This window comes from Mya arenaria, chromosome 3, assembly GCF_026914265.1.
Source record: "Mya arenaria isolate MELC-2E11 chromosome 3, ASM2691426v1".
Classification (NCBI taxonomy): Eukaryota; Metazoa; Mollusca; class Bivalvia; order Myida; family Myidae; genus Mya; species Mya arenaria.
Genome location: NC_069124.1, coordinates 19,275,915 through 19,291,224, shown reverse-complemented (window position 1 = coordinate 19,291,224; position 15,310 = coordinate 19,275,915). Strand labels below are relative to the sequence as shown.

At 33.8% G+C, this 15,310-nt stretch overlaps 1 protein-coding gene across 1 annotated transcript; it reads right to left on the bottom strand.

Moving 5' to 3' along the window:
- Window positions 1-222: 222 nt before the first annotated feature.
- LOC128225784 (deleted in malignant brain tumors 1 protein-like) lies at window positions 223-5,686 on the bottom strand. The gene is made up of 7 exons (XM_052935683.1): window positions 5,496-5,686; window positions 4,908-5,017; window positions 4,026-4,190; window positions 3,469-3,562; window positions 1,118-1,242; window positions 479-766; window positions 223-362 (listed from the first exon to the last, which is right to left on the bottom strand). Exons 1-7 carry the CDS (start codon window positions 5,681-5,683, stop codon window positions 223-225), a joined length of 1,110 nt encoding a protein of 369 aa, XP_052791643.1. The 5' UTR covers window positions 5,684-5,686.
- Window positions 5,687-15,310: the final 9,624 nt, after the last annotated feature.

The following is a 15,310-nucleotide window of genomic DNA, read 5'->3' as shown; positions in this document are numbered from 1 at the left end:
CATAAACTCCCAGATTCTGCAATACTAACAATTATAAACTGAACGTTTAATGTTTTAGTTATGAGTTATGTGTGACAACTTATCATATCAATTATATTCACAATATGTTATCCTGATTTTAAGAATTAAATAGAATTTGCATTAATTTGTCCAGTTTTCAAATCGGGCTATATTAAACGATTTTCTGATTGGTTTGTGATTCTGCTTCTGGACGCTTATTGGTTAACGGCCAGCGGCGAAGGGCTGAACTCGCTTAACGTTCCGAAGCCATTGGTGCTGTATTGCCCAGATGGCTCCGACGACGCCAACACCAAGGGCTGCTCCAGCGGCAGCACTTCCAGCAACCACAGCGATATCAAGTTCTGAAATAGAAGATAATTTCCAAGTTAAATTTTAAACTTGTTTCTGTCATTTTGTCTCATGATTCATGTATACGTTTTTTTAATCGCGATAATGTTTCGACTAGACTATTTTGTACCGCAAGTGGATGTGGCCCCCGTGGTCGGCGTCGTTGTTGAAGAGGTATCGATGTTGGTGGTCGTCGTCCTCATAGCTGTTGTTGTTGTTTGAGTGGTCGTTGTTGTGGTTGTCTCACTGAGGTTCTCTACGTATTTGAGAAGAAAACCATGTTTTTGAACGCTGTCATCGGAGAACAACTTTATTATGACAGCGTTGTCGGTTGAAGTGAAGTTAAACCGTGGGTCTTCTGCGTTTGTACGGGTGGGACACATTTTCATTATTTCGTTATACTCACATATGTAGAGACCTGATAATATATGTTAATATAAGAAACAGCGGTGTTCAATAAGAAACAAACAATGTCATTTACTGTCGTCTTTAGTGAGACACATAAATACATTAGTAAGTCAAGAGGACATGTTATCAATAATAATCATAACAAAACCAGCTTAGAAATAAACTTATGAAAAGGATGACCTTGCAAACATTGTCTTCTACAGTAAACGATCATTGTAATCTCAATTATTAATTTCGAATTCCGAGATAAGATACACTTACATTGGTTCAGGGTTGGTTCAAACAATGAGAAATACGAAATTTATGAGATTGTTCAATTGATCTTGAAGAAAACTCCAGATAAAACGAGCGCTGCCCTTACCGTCGTAAATGCTGACATAGTCATACTCGCAAGTGGAGTCTTCCTCAACTTCCATAAACATCACTTCTACATACACCTTTGATGAAGCCGTTGACCCGGATATCTCCCATCGGCAATTACTATCACTAGAATTAAAATAAATCGGTCACACCTGATTGAAAGAAGAACTTAAATATTATTTGCATTTTTGTCACTGATGATTAAAGAAAGGTCATTATGTTATATGCTGGTATTGAAAGGGACGTGTATGCAAGTGTCACAGTAGAATTTTGAACGTTCGGCGCAAAATGAAAACAACTCAGACAAGTATGGAGCAAATAAGGAGACGTCAGAGCGCTTACCGACTCGAGTAACCCTTAAGTTTCCAAGATACAAAAACAAATCTTTATTTCAAGTCGGGTACATGATAACAGAAAACATTTAGTTCCTTTACCTAAATGAAAAACAAACATACATAACATAAAAAAAACACATAAAAATGAACAGTTTACCTGGAAATAAAAAAATAAAGTTTTAAATACATTACATATTCGAAAAACTATGTACAAGAGCCATTTCATCAAATGCATGCAGACAATTATAGACAGGAAGATGGATTAGAGCACATATGCAATGATAACATTATTAGTTTTTTTCGGTTGTATGGCCTGTCCACACGCACACGGTTATTTTAGTTGACATACCATGGTCACATGGTTAGTTCTGTCAAGAGTTCAAAAAAGGATATTAATAGTATAAATTTTAAGCAGCAAAGTTGTTATCAGCATTATGTACATGGAAATCACAGCATCGTATAATAATGTGTAGTTTGTAGAAAATGTTATAATTTATCATTTTTTACACTAAGCTTGCTCGAAAAAAATAATTTGGAAATTATTGTAAGGAGGTATTTGAGACAAAAAAATGTAAGATATTCAGTGAAACACACCACAATTCTCAATTTCCTCTTTATAAAAGACTATTTGTTCATTGAACTTTTTCAGGGGAGACCTGTCAGGTTTGGATAAGCCTTCTTAATTCCTGGTAGTTTTTAGAGCACCTTATTTCCTGTGAGAGGCAACTTTTCTCACTGGACAGAAGCAATAATATTGCCAACAATATGGCTTCGGGTAAAAACTAGGTGCCATGTTCAAAGAGCGTTTTAGTGAAAATTTTAAATTTAGTGAAGACTTGTGTTTTTTCTATGATAAATTTATAGAAAACCTGGTTAAACCTTTTCACACCATAAATATGGAAATAAGCAAGAAAGGTGTCTATAAAAATAAAGGCAAAATAATCATTTTAACAAAGAGGGTATTGTTTTCGTTGTTACAAATCCAAAGTATCATTATATTAAAAAATTAAGAAGCTATTTTAAAATTTATGCAGTGCAATTTTTAATTTAATAAAGTTTAGTTTATACTGTAAACACTATTTATTGCAACATGTTAGAAAAGGAGAGGATCCAGAGGATATTTGCTGATTACAGTGTTTTATAGTATTTTATAACGAGTGTCATAGAAAACCGCATTTTCACGAGTGGTGTCTACCCGTGGGACACCCCTTACGCAAGTCTTTCTTAGATAGCAGTGATATCACATTAATTTTTTCACTGTTGTTATTTCACTGATAAAACTACATATAGGCATGGAAATATATGTATAACATGTGTTGTTACAATGTATTTTCATGAAATAAATCATGTTAAAAATTAACAAACTACGAAGGATCAATTGCCCAGAACTTTGTAAACAACATTGTTAACATTGCCAGTGTGAGCTTCAAATATGTTTTGCTCTGACAGTTAAATTGCTACACGTGTGGTCCACAGTATTCCTTACAAAATTTGAGACAACTTTTAAGCTATACATGTTTTATTCAAGTATATGAGCACATCACAAAATAGTTAACGTTTAAAAGTTAAGAAGGATGTCGTTTATTACGTTGATTGTAACAAAGTTCTAAACAATAGGGACTTTGAGACTTTGACATATACCAAAGTTCACTTCTCTTGTACCTTAAATTAATTAAGTCCAAATTCTCGGACATAAAAAATGGCAAAACAAGTCTGAGACCAAAACAAACGTTAAAAAACATCTGCAGCCCATTTTATAAAATTTGTTTCCTTTTAAATTTGGTCAGACCTAGCTAAAATGTTGATTTGTAGGACAATATGTATCCAGTAATAACTACCAGTCAATCGTTCATTTACAGATGCAAACGACCCTTAAAATAACCTGTGGACAACATATCCGAGTTTTATACAATTGGCTGCTGCATGTTTTCTAATCTATATATGACTAGTCACATAATGGTCTTAAGAAATACCGTCGATCTAAACATAAAGGCCCTAGTCCACACTATGTGTTTCTTACGCTGAGTAAGGGTCGGGGAAATTCTCTGACGTCAGATATTGTGGTGTCTCGGTTGCCAAGAGTGTCACTGTCTCCGAGCATCCGGCACCCGCTGAAATGACAATTAATTGCATAAAATAACTTTGCATAAGATAGTTTGTCTAAAGATTATCCAGCAACAACTAGTGAGGAAATGCTGTTTACCCAAATCAAAGCTAAAACGAGCCAATGTAAGCTAAAATAGTTGATTTACTTCGCATCGTTCATTTCTGACGTTAATAAATCGTTTTCATGCCAATAGTTTCCTATTAAATTGTACAATGAGTTTATATTTCCGTTATCTTACACTCTAAATCTTACAACAAACCGTCAAAAAAAAAGTTGTTGATCGGGATCAAATTTGATAGCAACATTCTAAAAAATAAAAAAATACTGTCAATAAATATACAAACTGATTCGCAGACTTCACATTTAACTGAAAGGATTACGTCAATTAGAAAATATATAAGACGTCTGATTAGAAATGTTGCTAATTGTTAAAACTTGTTGCAAAGTTCTACAGATAAAAATCTTACATGTATCCGGAGCCGATAGGTAGGTCAATGTCATTCCATTTCCGAAGGTTGAGCTGTCAGTCAAGAATACCAGCATAGCATAACGACCGGATGTGACATAAAGTTGTGAGTAATAGCCCCTACCACACGCTTGGGCTTGCAAAATTGAGTCATCAGCCGAATTTCCTGATGATTCAAATATATATCAATCAAATGACATAACTAGGACAAAAAAAGTACACTTCGTGATAATGATATAAAATTTAGATATTTATTAAACCTTTTTTTATAAATTTTGAAAATATTTTGTATTATAGAAACGCACTTAGTAAAAAACTATATGTTTAAACCTGATGCATAATTGGACTGTTTGTATGTTATTCTTGTTGCTATATTTTTCTTCGTTTCTTTCTGATGCCTATATAGTATAACTATAGAAGCTCTGTCTACTTTAAATAGTTTTGATTGTGGAAATTTCATATTTGTTTTTTGTGTTTATGAATAAACATTCAATTTGTATTGAAGGGCCTAATTCAAGGCAGCGTTATGTATTCCTTAGCAACTATAAAATATTTTTTTCATTTCTGAATCTATTGAATCAAGAAGGAATAAAAGTCTCTTTTTCAAAAATAAATTACTAGCAGAAACATTTGTTTATGACAGTGTACATCCCCAGTCCTTATTCCTTTTGCCTTATAATACCAGACGATCAATCATTATTGGCGATACAAATGGCAGTCAGGCTCCCAAAAAATGAAATCCATATTCAAAAAAAGTTCATTAGTTAGAGATGATGCATCACCTGTCACAACAAATATGGGCTTATATCTAAAACTTCATACCTGTATTTATGTGTATTTTTTCAACGAAAAGTAAACATAAATCAAGAACTAATACTATTACCGTCGTAGATAGAAAAGCTGTCACCGCAATCGACATCAATGGAGTCAGAGTAGAGCATGATTCTCTGGCCATCCGAACCCGAGTCAATTACCCACATGCAGGTCAAGTTGCTGGGGAAACATGATGTGCACATTTAATGTGAACGTTTATGTTATTCAGTTGTTTGTCCATTTAAGCTAATGCATTGTAATATCTAAATGTTTTTCAAATAAGGCATATTTTGAATTGTTGCTGGGTTAAAAACTTACCCATGAGTTAGGGAAACACATGGTGATATGAGTTTCTGATTAAACGTTCGTGCATTGCATTGCCATCATATGTTCATTTCAAATAGTTAATGTATTTGAAATATGTTCCAATAAAATGCATTTAATTGTCTGCTGAGTAACCCAAAATTTTAGAATAAACAATAAAATAAGTAATATCTGCATGGATGTGTCAGAGTTTATAATTTGTTTTGTGTAATATTCAGAAAAATTGACTTTAAGCAGCTTCTACAAACCTTTATAAAAACTCAATGTAATAAATAATTGTATCTTAACATGGGAATAATATGTATGTAAAGTAATCTATCTTCGAAGGTATCACCTTTCGTATCCATTCGGATAGTCGGGTGTTCCAAGGTTAGTTGGCACCTCCGTGGCGTGCAGGATCAAGGTAGACCCATTACACTGGCCTTCAGCTTGAAATTGAAAACAAACTGGCATTGAACAATGAATTAAACTGACATTGAACAATGAATAAAACTGGTACTGAATAAGCAATAAAACTGGCATCGGACAATGAATAAACTTGGCATTGAACAATGAATTAAACTACATTGAAAATTGAAAAAACTGGCATTGAACAATGAAGAATACTGGTACTGAATAAGGAATAAAACTTGCATCGGACAATGAATAAAACTGACATTGAACAATGAATTAGACTACATTGAAAAATGAATAAAACTGGCATTGAACAATGAATAAAACTGGCATTGAACAATGAAAAAATCTGGTACTCAATAAGGAATAAAACTGGCATCGAACAATGAATAAAACTGGCATTGAACAATGAATAAAACTGGCATTGAACAATGAAAAAATCTGGTACTCAATAAGGAATAAAACTGGCATCGAACAATGAATAAAACTGGTATTGAACAATGAATAAAACTGGCATTGAACAATGAAAAAATCTGATACTCAATAAGGAATAAAACTGGCATCGATCAATGAATAAAACTGGCATTGAACAATGAATAAAACTGGCATTGAACAATGAAAAAATCTGGTACTGAATAAGGAATAAAACTGGCATTGAACAATGAATACAACTGGCATTGAACAATGAATAAAACTGGTATTGAACAACGAATACAACTGGCATTGAACAATGAATAAAACTGGCATTGAACAATGAATAAAACTGGCATTGAACAATGAATACAACTGGCATTGAACAATGAATAAAACTGGCATTGAACAACGAATTTGAAAGAAAAACAAATTGTACAAGAAATAGAAGTGACATTGAACAATATTTCAACATTGGCAATTAAAAAGGATGAACACTTGCCATTGAACAGTCCAAACAAAAAACAACTGACATTGAACAGCGAAACTGTCTTTTAAGACTGATGTTGATATTTTCAGATCGAGAAAATGTGTTACTCGGAGCTCCTCCGATGACATATAATCGATATTTCACTATCTAATGCGATTGCATTTATGAGTAATCCGGCAAATGAAGCATTTTCGTCAAGTATTCAAATTGTGTCAAAATGGTATAGGTTTGAAAAAAAACAATCAATGCATGGCTTTAAGGCATTGGGCCCATTTTAAGTCATTTCTTTGATTAAGTCTATTTTTAAAATGTGACAGCCAAATTGTTTTTAACACAAAAGTGTGGACTTTCAATCAAATCAACGAAAATGAAGTATTTTAGAGTCTATTAACTTATTATATCATATGAAAAGTTACATACTTAACCTAGGAAAATGACTTAGTTTTAGGAAGAACACCGGCCCAGAACTTTAACATTAAAATTTACATACCTGTACAAGCTTTGTGTATTTTATAACCATCAAAGTCATTTGTCAATTCATCACTTTTAACTTTCATTATTAAAAGTGTTATAACCACAAGTAACAATATCATAGAAAGATAATTAAGACTCTTTGCGCATACTTATGTAAATCTCATTCTCTCTCTCTATATATATATACTAATGTATATCGTATTTTAGATTTAATGAATACTCATCTTAAACCTTTGTTACAAACTAAGATATTCAACATCTTTACCATAGTTGATAACCCTAGCGAAAAATAGAAAAATCCAATTGAAAGACCGAAAACCGCACATATTTGTATTTGGTATTAATGTCGATGTCCAGACAGTTCAATTAAAGACACTAAACTTCCGTTAAACACGACGTTGTAACATTTAAAAGTTTGCTTTTATTAAAAGGATGTAAACAAACTCTACACCAGACTATTAAAAGATCAACAATTAAGTATCTTATTCTTGTATAAACATTAAATTGCAGCCTTAGTATTGTTCACTTTGGCTTAAAAAGTTTGACGTAAGAACTAGCAAACATAATTGATATCAACAAGCAATTATGATGTCTCTCTTTCATACATAAAGAAGTTTTCGAACGTTATTTTCTTTTTATCAATCACTTTTCACAATTACTTGTTTAATACTTATGACTATAGCGTAACCTTATACTCGTATCTATAAAAACGACATACATTGGCTACAATATTGCTCATCATTTAATCAAGCATTTTATGTACCATGCCTAAATAAAAATGTAACTTACAGTTTGTTACCTTTAGGTATCCGTTGTACAATATATTTTTGCTTAAATGTGTAATGTGCCGTTATTTTTAAGATGCACTCTTACTTCAAATTGAGATGTACCACAATTAAAACAATTGTTTTAATTTACCTAAAAGTATCAATACATTTCAAAAACAGTGAAGAATACTATGTTTAATTTGAAATAAAAGTGCAAATAGCACGGTATTTTTACCTTATGGGACACTGTAAATAGCTCACTAGTCTTTTAATATTGTGTTTTCAGCTTTAAAACATTATTTAGAAAGTGGTTAAAGGTTTATCACTGAAAATGTATGTCTGTTAGACATGTCTATGTACTATTTTAACTTAGAGGGTCACTTGAAACTTTGACGTCAAACTCGCTCTAAATTTGTTTTTACTAAAAGGGTATAGCTTACCGAATAATTATATGTAGGATATATGACCGAATATGCAGAACGGATAAATTGAAGGCATCTGAAAGCAAAAATGAATGACCGATTGTGACAGACGTTTCAAGGCCATAACAGCGTGTTCGTAAAATAATTATATTTTCTTCATCCACTCTTTAAATACTTTCAAAATGATAGCATACGAATATGGGGTCACCAAGCATCAACAGTTAGTGTAACTGTAAATATGATACCTTCAAACTTATAGATATTTTGAACTTAAACCAGTGTTTTCTAATTTTCTAATACAAATATTTCGATGCATGTGTGGCATGTATTTGTGGCTCTGCATATGCTTTATTTGTGTTGTTTTATACGTTCTCTTCTGCTTCCGTTTATTGTATGTTTGGCTTTAAACATTTGCCATTGAAGAGAGTCCTGCCGTTCTGTGGCAGTTTGAAGATAGTAGTTTGACTTTGACCGGATATAGAATGTGTCAAGGGTATTTTGAGCCCTCGAAAATTCTTTCTTCAAATGTATAGCAAAAGCGAACACCAAAACCAAATATTTCAGTCATCGCTATGCCACTCTTAATATACTAATTTTGGTGCTTGTGTTAAGCAAGCCACATTCAGTTTTCCACCTAAGCCTTTGAGCCAAGCCGATTCCAAATTGTCTTTTTTTCCACAACAGGTGGATAACAACTCTCTTTACGATAACAATAAAATACGTTTTGACCTGACCTATTGGGTTCGTCAAGAACTCATTATTTACTAGTGGTGTATCATTCAAGCCCACTCACTATAAAACATATTCCAGACGGGTTATACCAACCCAACCGATAGCTTCTACACAACTACATTTGGCTTCAACCAATCAGTCACCAAAAACTAGCTTTTCTTAAGTTTCTCTTGAATTCAATAAACCTTTTATATCTACGTTTGTTACCAAGCATACCATTTGGAGGATTTACGAAGCCAGTACAATGTCCTAATAACCGTAAGTTGGCTTCATTGGAGACGAATTAGTGTTAAATAAATCCAAGATAAGTTCTTCCCAGGCCAACTCATTCAGTTAGGCCGCCAATGGAATGATTTCCATTAGCATGCGAAATTATTTAACTGAAATTACAAATTCGTGGCAATTCCCGTATGAAAATAAAATCATATTTAAAGTATGCATATATTTATTCAAAATGTTCGTTTCTCAAAGAAGCCAAATGTATGATGTATATAGCACCTTGATCATGAAATGATGTCAGTATTCAAGCACCTGTTAAAATTCTTCGTTTTTAGGATAACATATATAATACATTCATTGTACAAAGTCATAGCGACAAACAGTAGGTACGACGGTCCTGACATGTAAGACTCAGTCTGATAAAAATTGTAAGGCATTAAGTCCGTCTGATTGGCATTTTTCATGTTAAGATCACGGACCTATAAATCATGGTTTATATGTCCAAAATATTTTTTCTTAATAATATTGTCAAATAACTCTTTGTTTACTATTTTATGCTATATCCGTTTGAGTGTAGATGTCGGAATGAGCGCAACAGTAGTCAAACCTCACTTACGTTTACCTCCCTTTGCAGTACATTACTATTTTACCTCTGTATATCGTGCAATCATTTTAAGATTCTAAAATAATTATCTTAACGTTTGCCATAAGCATAGAAAGGTTTTAAATGACATATCCAATTGTCCAAACTACAATCTTATATATTGTTATGGAACTTGCAGTGTGATAACTAAGGAGCTGGTACCGGTACGGTCCCTGAAATACACCTTGCCACGAAATCTACGAATCACAATTTTTATAACCGGTCCGTGCGGACTGCCAACACGTTTGGCCTGTGATTGGCATGTGAATTCATATTGAGGATTTTGGGTGCGCGCTTGCCAACTACAAAGTGCATGTATACTTAATTTAAGCATAAATTGCATGCTTAGCTCTTATTCAACTCTCATATTGTGAATGTTTACGAAGTCATAGTACTGGATACTAAAATAAAACAGTAATTTCAGGACTTGTTATAATCCTGTAGGTGATTTCGCCGTGTTAGAGCTGATATTGTTATGCTGTGTGAAAATACAAGTGCTGATCCTCTTGTTTTATCGTTTTTCTGATCCGCAAACATTTTATTGTCCCGCGAGTAGTTAATTTTCATTGCGCGGTGACGTGACAAAACATGGTAACCCATTTTGCATTTTTGTTAACATAAAAATACGCATTATTTCCCCTCTATTAGAAATGGTGTGGTTTGATTGATTTCTCAGTGGTAAAGATATTTATAACAAATTTAGCACTTGAACCACATGAAGTTTGTAAAAATAGTATAAACACGAATGGGTTGCTGTTTTAATTCTCCCATTAATGTTAATATCATGAAACGCAACTAAATTTTTCTTTTATGTCGCAATTCTTTTTGTTCGTTTAGTTCGTTTAATTTCGCAGCGGTAAACATATTTTATAATAGGTACTTTAGCACTCGACAAACCCCACAATGTGAACTATCTTACTTAGTTAAGTAATATTAAAAGTAAGTAAATAGACTATTTGAAAAGTATTTGATATTTTGTTTCATTCTTAGGTGTGCCATCTTTTAAGTCCTCTTCAAGTAAAAATCACTCGACAATATTGACTTTATAACATATTCGCAAGCACTTGACATGCGCTTATTTAAACTACATACGTACCAGAAATGAGTCACAATGAGAAATGAAGTCAAATAGAAATGGAAATTTAAATGGAATAGTTATGTGATGGCCATAATGTTAGCTATATTTCCACATGGATTGCACAGAAAAATATATATGATGTATTTAAATGATGCAATTCTAGGCCAAAATTTCAGCGTTGCATCATTCTACAAAATTCCGTCAAGATAAAATTTTGGCCAAGGATTGAATCATTGGAATGGAAGCAAATCTAAAATATTTTACACATAAGAAAGCAGAACACAGCATAGACTTTTATAGGCTGAAAAATATTTTTACATGTTTTTTGACAAAAAAGATTGAGAAATTAACATCACTTACTTCTTTGCTTTCATCGGTTGTGAGCCGTGTTGACCCATGTGAGAAGCCCTTTGAAGTCACGTGATTCCTCACCCTGATTAAACTCTTTTTATGACACTATTTTGAGTTCATGTATTTTCTGCGACAAGTCAATATAAATGTTTTTATCAACCATCTTAATTAAGGGCCTAGCTGAAGTTATGAGACACATCATTGATTGATGAACATCTCTCTCAACACTAATTTTACATGCTTGGTGCCTGGCAAGAAGGCGATCGGTACCCATTATGTAACTAGCTAGCTGCTGGGTCAGCAACCGGCCATATCAGAGCAAGCCCCTAGTGTGGCTTGAACTCCCGCTCCTTTCAAAAGAAGAGGTGTTTTATATCTGCATTATAATTTACGTCCAATACTTTGATAATTATTATCAATGGAAGTATAGTGTTTTATTTTCGATTAATTTTAATGTTTAAAAATACAAAACTCTTCTTGACAAGATGAACGGTATAAACACAGATGAGCCCTTTTACGACCACTAACAATTATACATATATTTCTATGCACACAATTGTTACTTGTCTGATTTAATTTATTACAAAGAAAACAAATAAATGCGTCATTATAAATATGTATATAAAGTTTAATATACTGTTTTAATTTGTCCAAGTGACTTTTTCAAACAATATTACTGTCGCAGGTGGCATTACTAACAGTATTTATACCATTTTTAATAAATTGAATACGCCTTTCAAATGGATTTCATTTGTCCAGTGACTTAATAATTTACAAATTAATAAAAAGAAAATATTAAACGGACTTGTGAGGCACAAAGTAATTACTACTTTTCTTATAATATGTTTGACTAAATTATATATAAAAACTAACCGTTTTACATAAGGATCTCAACAACAATCAAACAAGTGTACAGGTGGATATCCATAGATATAAGCAACCCGAATATCCGTAGAAATGTTTATGAAATATTAAAAATTTAACCATTCTAACATATCTTCTTATTATCATCATACCTTGTATACTCGTAGTTTAGCATCCGAACTATTGAAACCTGATTTCGAGGAGGGTGGAAATTATTTACTTTCACGCCTTCTTTGAGCGTTAGTCAAATTTAAAAAGTGAGTGAAATTTATCAACATTCTCGGATAAATAAAGCAAAAACACTCATTCATGCCAATACAATATATAAATCTGATTCCCTGTTTGTACATATAGTCTTAAAACGCATCGTTCCAATTGAACGCTTAAGCTGGTAACAGAAGCCATGAATCTAAGAAAAGCTTGTCTTTGGATTTTGTCTCCACTGTGCCTAAAGTAACTTTTAACATTCCGGAGATTTCCTTATTCAAATCTAGGCGACAGTTGTACAGTTAACATCCGTATATGCATTATATAACCTTAAAGTTTTTGACAAACATACTTTAGGGTTAAGTACCCTTGCACTTTATATCACATTTTGCAGCAATTCTACTCCTTTCAGAGGCAAAGCGCATGTACTAGTATAATACACATTAATATTAAAAGATTTCTATTTCTGTTTTTATGTACAGTTCTATTTGAGTTAAATACTTTAGTAGTTAATGTTTTGCAAACAATCCCTCAACGTAAACGGATATTATAATGCAATGAATGCTATTTAAGTGATTGCTCAATTTACCAACATTATATGAGAATATAAAGTAGAAGGTTGTTAAACATAATTAGATTTCATTATAATCCTACAATCCAACAATCGCAAACACACACAAAGTGGATTCTATATTTCTAAAAATCGTCCATGATCTACCAATTGTTTGTGTGGCGACATTCTAAGCTTACATAACTCCTGTCGATGTTTAACATTATCTAAGTCCTTAAACACATCGACATCAATAACGTTATGCCACACTTTGATTACTTTTACATAGTCACAGACAGTCAACATGGTTTTCACCGCCGTCGGTCCTGTGAAACTCGATTTATTGAAACAATAAACTATCTCTCCACGGGTATGGTTAACTACACACTAATCGATACAATTATACATGACTTAAGCAAAGCCTTCGATAAAGTACCACACGACTACTACAAAAGCTTGACCACTACGGTGTCCGTGGCCCCACGCTACCTGGATTACCATATTTCTGTCATCCCGTATCCAGTATGTCCTCCTTGACGGCTCTTCATCGGCCTCAGCCCCAGTTACATCAGGTGTTCCCCAGGGCAGCGTCCTGGGTCCGCTCCTTTTCCTTGCACACATCAATGATAGGCCTAGCGGATTGAAGTGATCTGTTCAACTGTTGTCTGATGACAGCTGATCTACATAGGATCTTGACAACCGCCAAACCCTGGAGCGAGACTGGTAATGTCGTTCCATCCGGAAAAAATGGTGTCACCTATTTCACCACTTAACGCAACATCTTCAAAACACAGATGTGTTGTTGTACGTTCGTCTAATATGATGGTTCCTGCGATCCAAATAGTAGAAGTTGAAACAATAATATGTTCAACTGTGGATAGCCGAGCAAAGAGATGATTTCTTTGGGCGTTATACAACGAACATGCAAATAATAGTGGTAGGTATCCTCACTTCAACCGCATTGACAATAAGGAATGTTGACTTTTGTTTAGAACTCATGTTTGTTGAGATTGCTACAGAGCATACGCAACCTCGCATGATTGACACAAAATTAACGGTCACCTTTGTAGTAGAAATTGGGAACATATTTTGTGTTCATAGCAAGTTTGTATTTGAAAGAAAGCACAGAGGGCGACTAACGAATTACTACCTGGAAGGCGTTCCATGGTATATATGAGCTCCTCGTTAACTGTGATTTATATAAAATGTTCCGTAGGTAAACTGCATTTCGAAATCTGTACGAAGTGGTATCGCCGACTCGTGATGGAATCAGTGATTTTAAATATGCATGTGTAAAATAGTGAATTAAGTCGCCTTTTCTTTAGTGGATCGTTTCCAGATTTCAACATAAAGATATCAGTCGCGTTGCAGCGAATATAATTCTCGTGCCCTCATGTTGTACCTTTTTTGGTCTTCCTCACCAGCTTGCGTCAGGTTTGCTCAGAAAACTGCACAACATTCCAACAGAGGCCTTATCAATGTAGAATACAGAACAGAAGCGATTTACGTTCAAGGGACGCATTTGAAAGATCGCATTCTATTTATGCGAAAAACTACAGAAAAAGCTCAGTAGCAAAACGTTTAAAAATAAAACCGGTTTAATGGCAATGGTTAACGCCAAAGACATACAATACTGCTCTTACTTCTTTAACTTCATCTAGAGCGAGGCAAAAAGAATGATAGATCGATACGAGCTGTATGACGGTGGAGTCCGTAGGAACAAAACCAGATTGAAATGCTGTTAGATAGTCATTTTGACGCAAGAAATTCACACACACTTATACTAATTTCTTTCAAGAACCTGACTAACAACACTTACAACACTTAAAAGGAGTTAATTTCCAACATATTGGAGATCGGACTGCTAACAAAAGGCAAAAAAATGAGCTAGTTTACAGTTGATTGGTTGATCTTAATGGAACGAAGTAGTTGAAAAGGTCACGAAAAAATGTCAAATGCTACTTTCTTCAGAACATAGCTATTTACTAAGTTATGTCCAGTTGCCTTGCCGGTCTCGAGAACCATTACTGATTCAGTACCATCTTTACGTGAAATAACAAAGTCTAGGGATGGGTTTATCCAGGTACATTTAAAAGAATCTGAGATTGAAAGAAGTTATTTAGTATGTTCGCTTTATCCTTTTTAGACAGTTTCTTTATGGCTTAGTGGCGGGATATCCTTGGATTTCTAGTCGGTATAGCGAAATTCCTTATGGTTATTCAAAAGTCGATGGTGACATTGGTTCTTTCCTTGACTCTTAAAGCCAGCCTTTTTATAATGCGACTGCTTGGCAGGTCGAACTAGTTTGGTAACTCGATTTCGTATCTAATTGCATATGCGTCATTGGAGTTAAGAAAGATACGTTTTGACCTTCTGTATGCGTGCTGCCTTTGTCGAATAGATTTTTGGATTTCGTTATGTTTTCAAGGGGGTCCCTATTACGAATCGTAACAATCTTGGTATGTATGTAGGTCTCAAAGAGAGTTATAAAGTGTTTAGTGAAATTTTCAGTATACATCTTAGTATATGTGCGAGCACAAGACTTCCA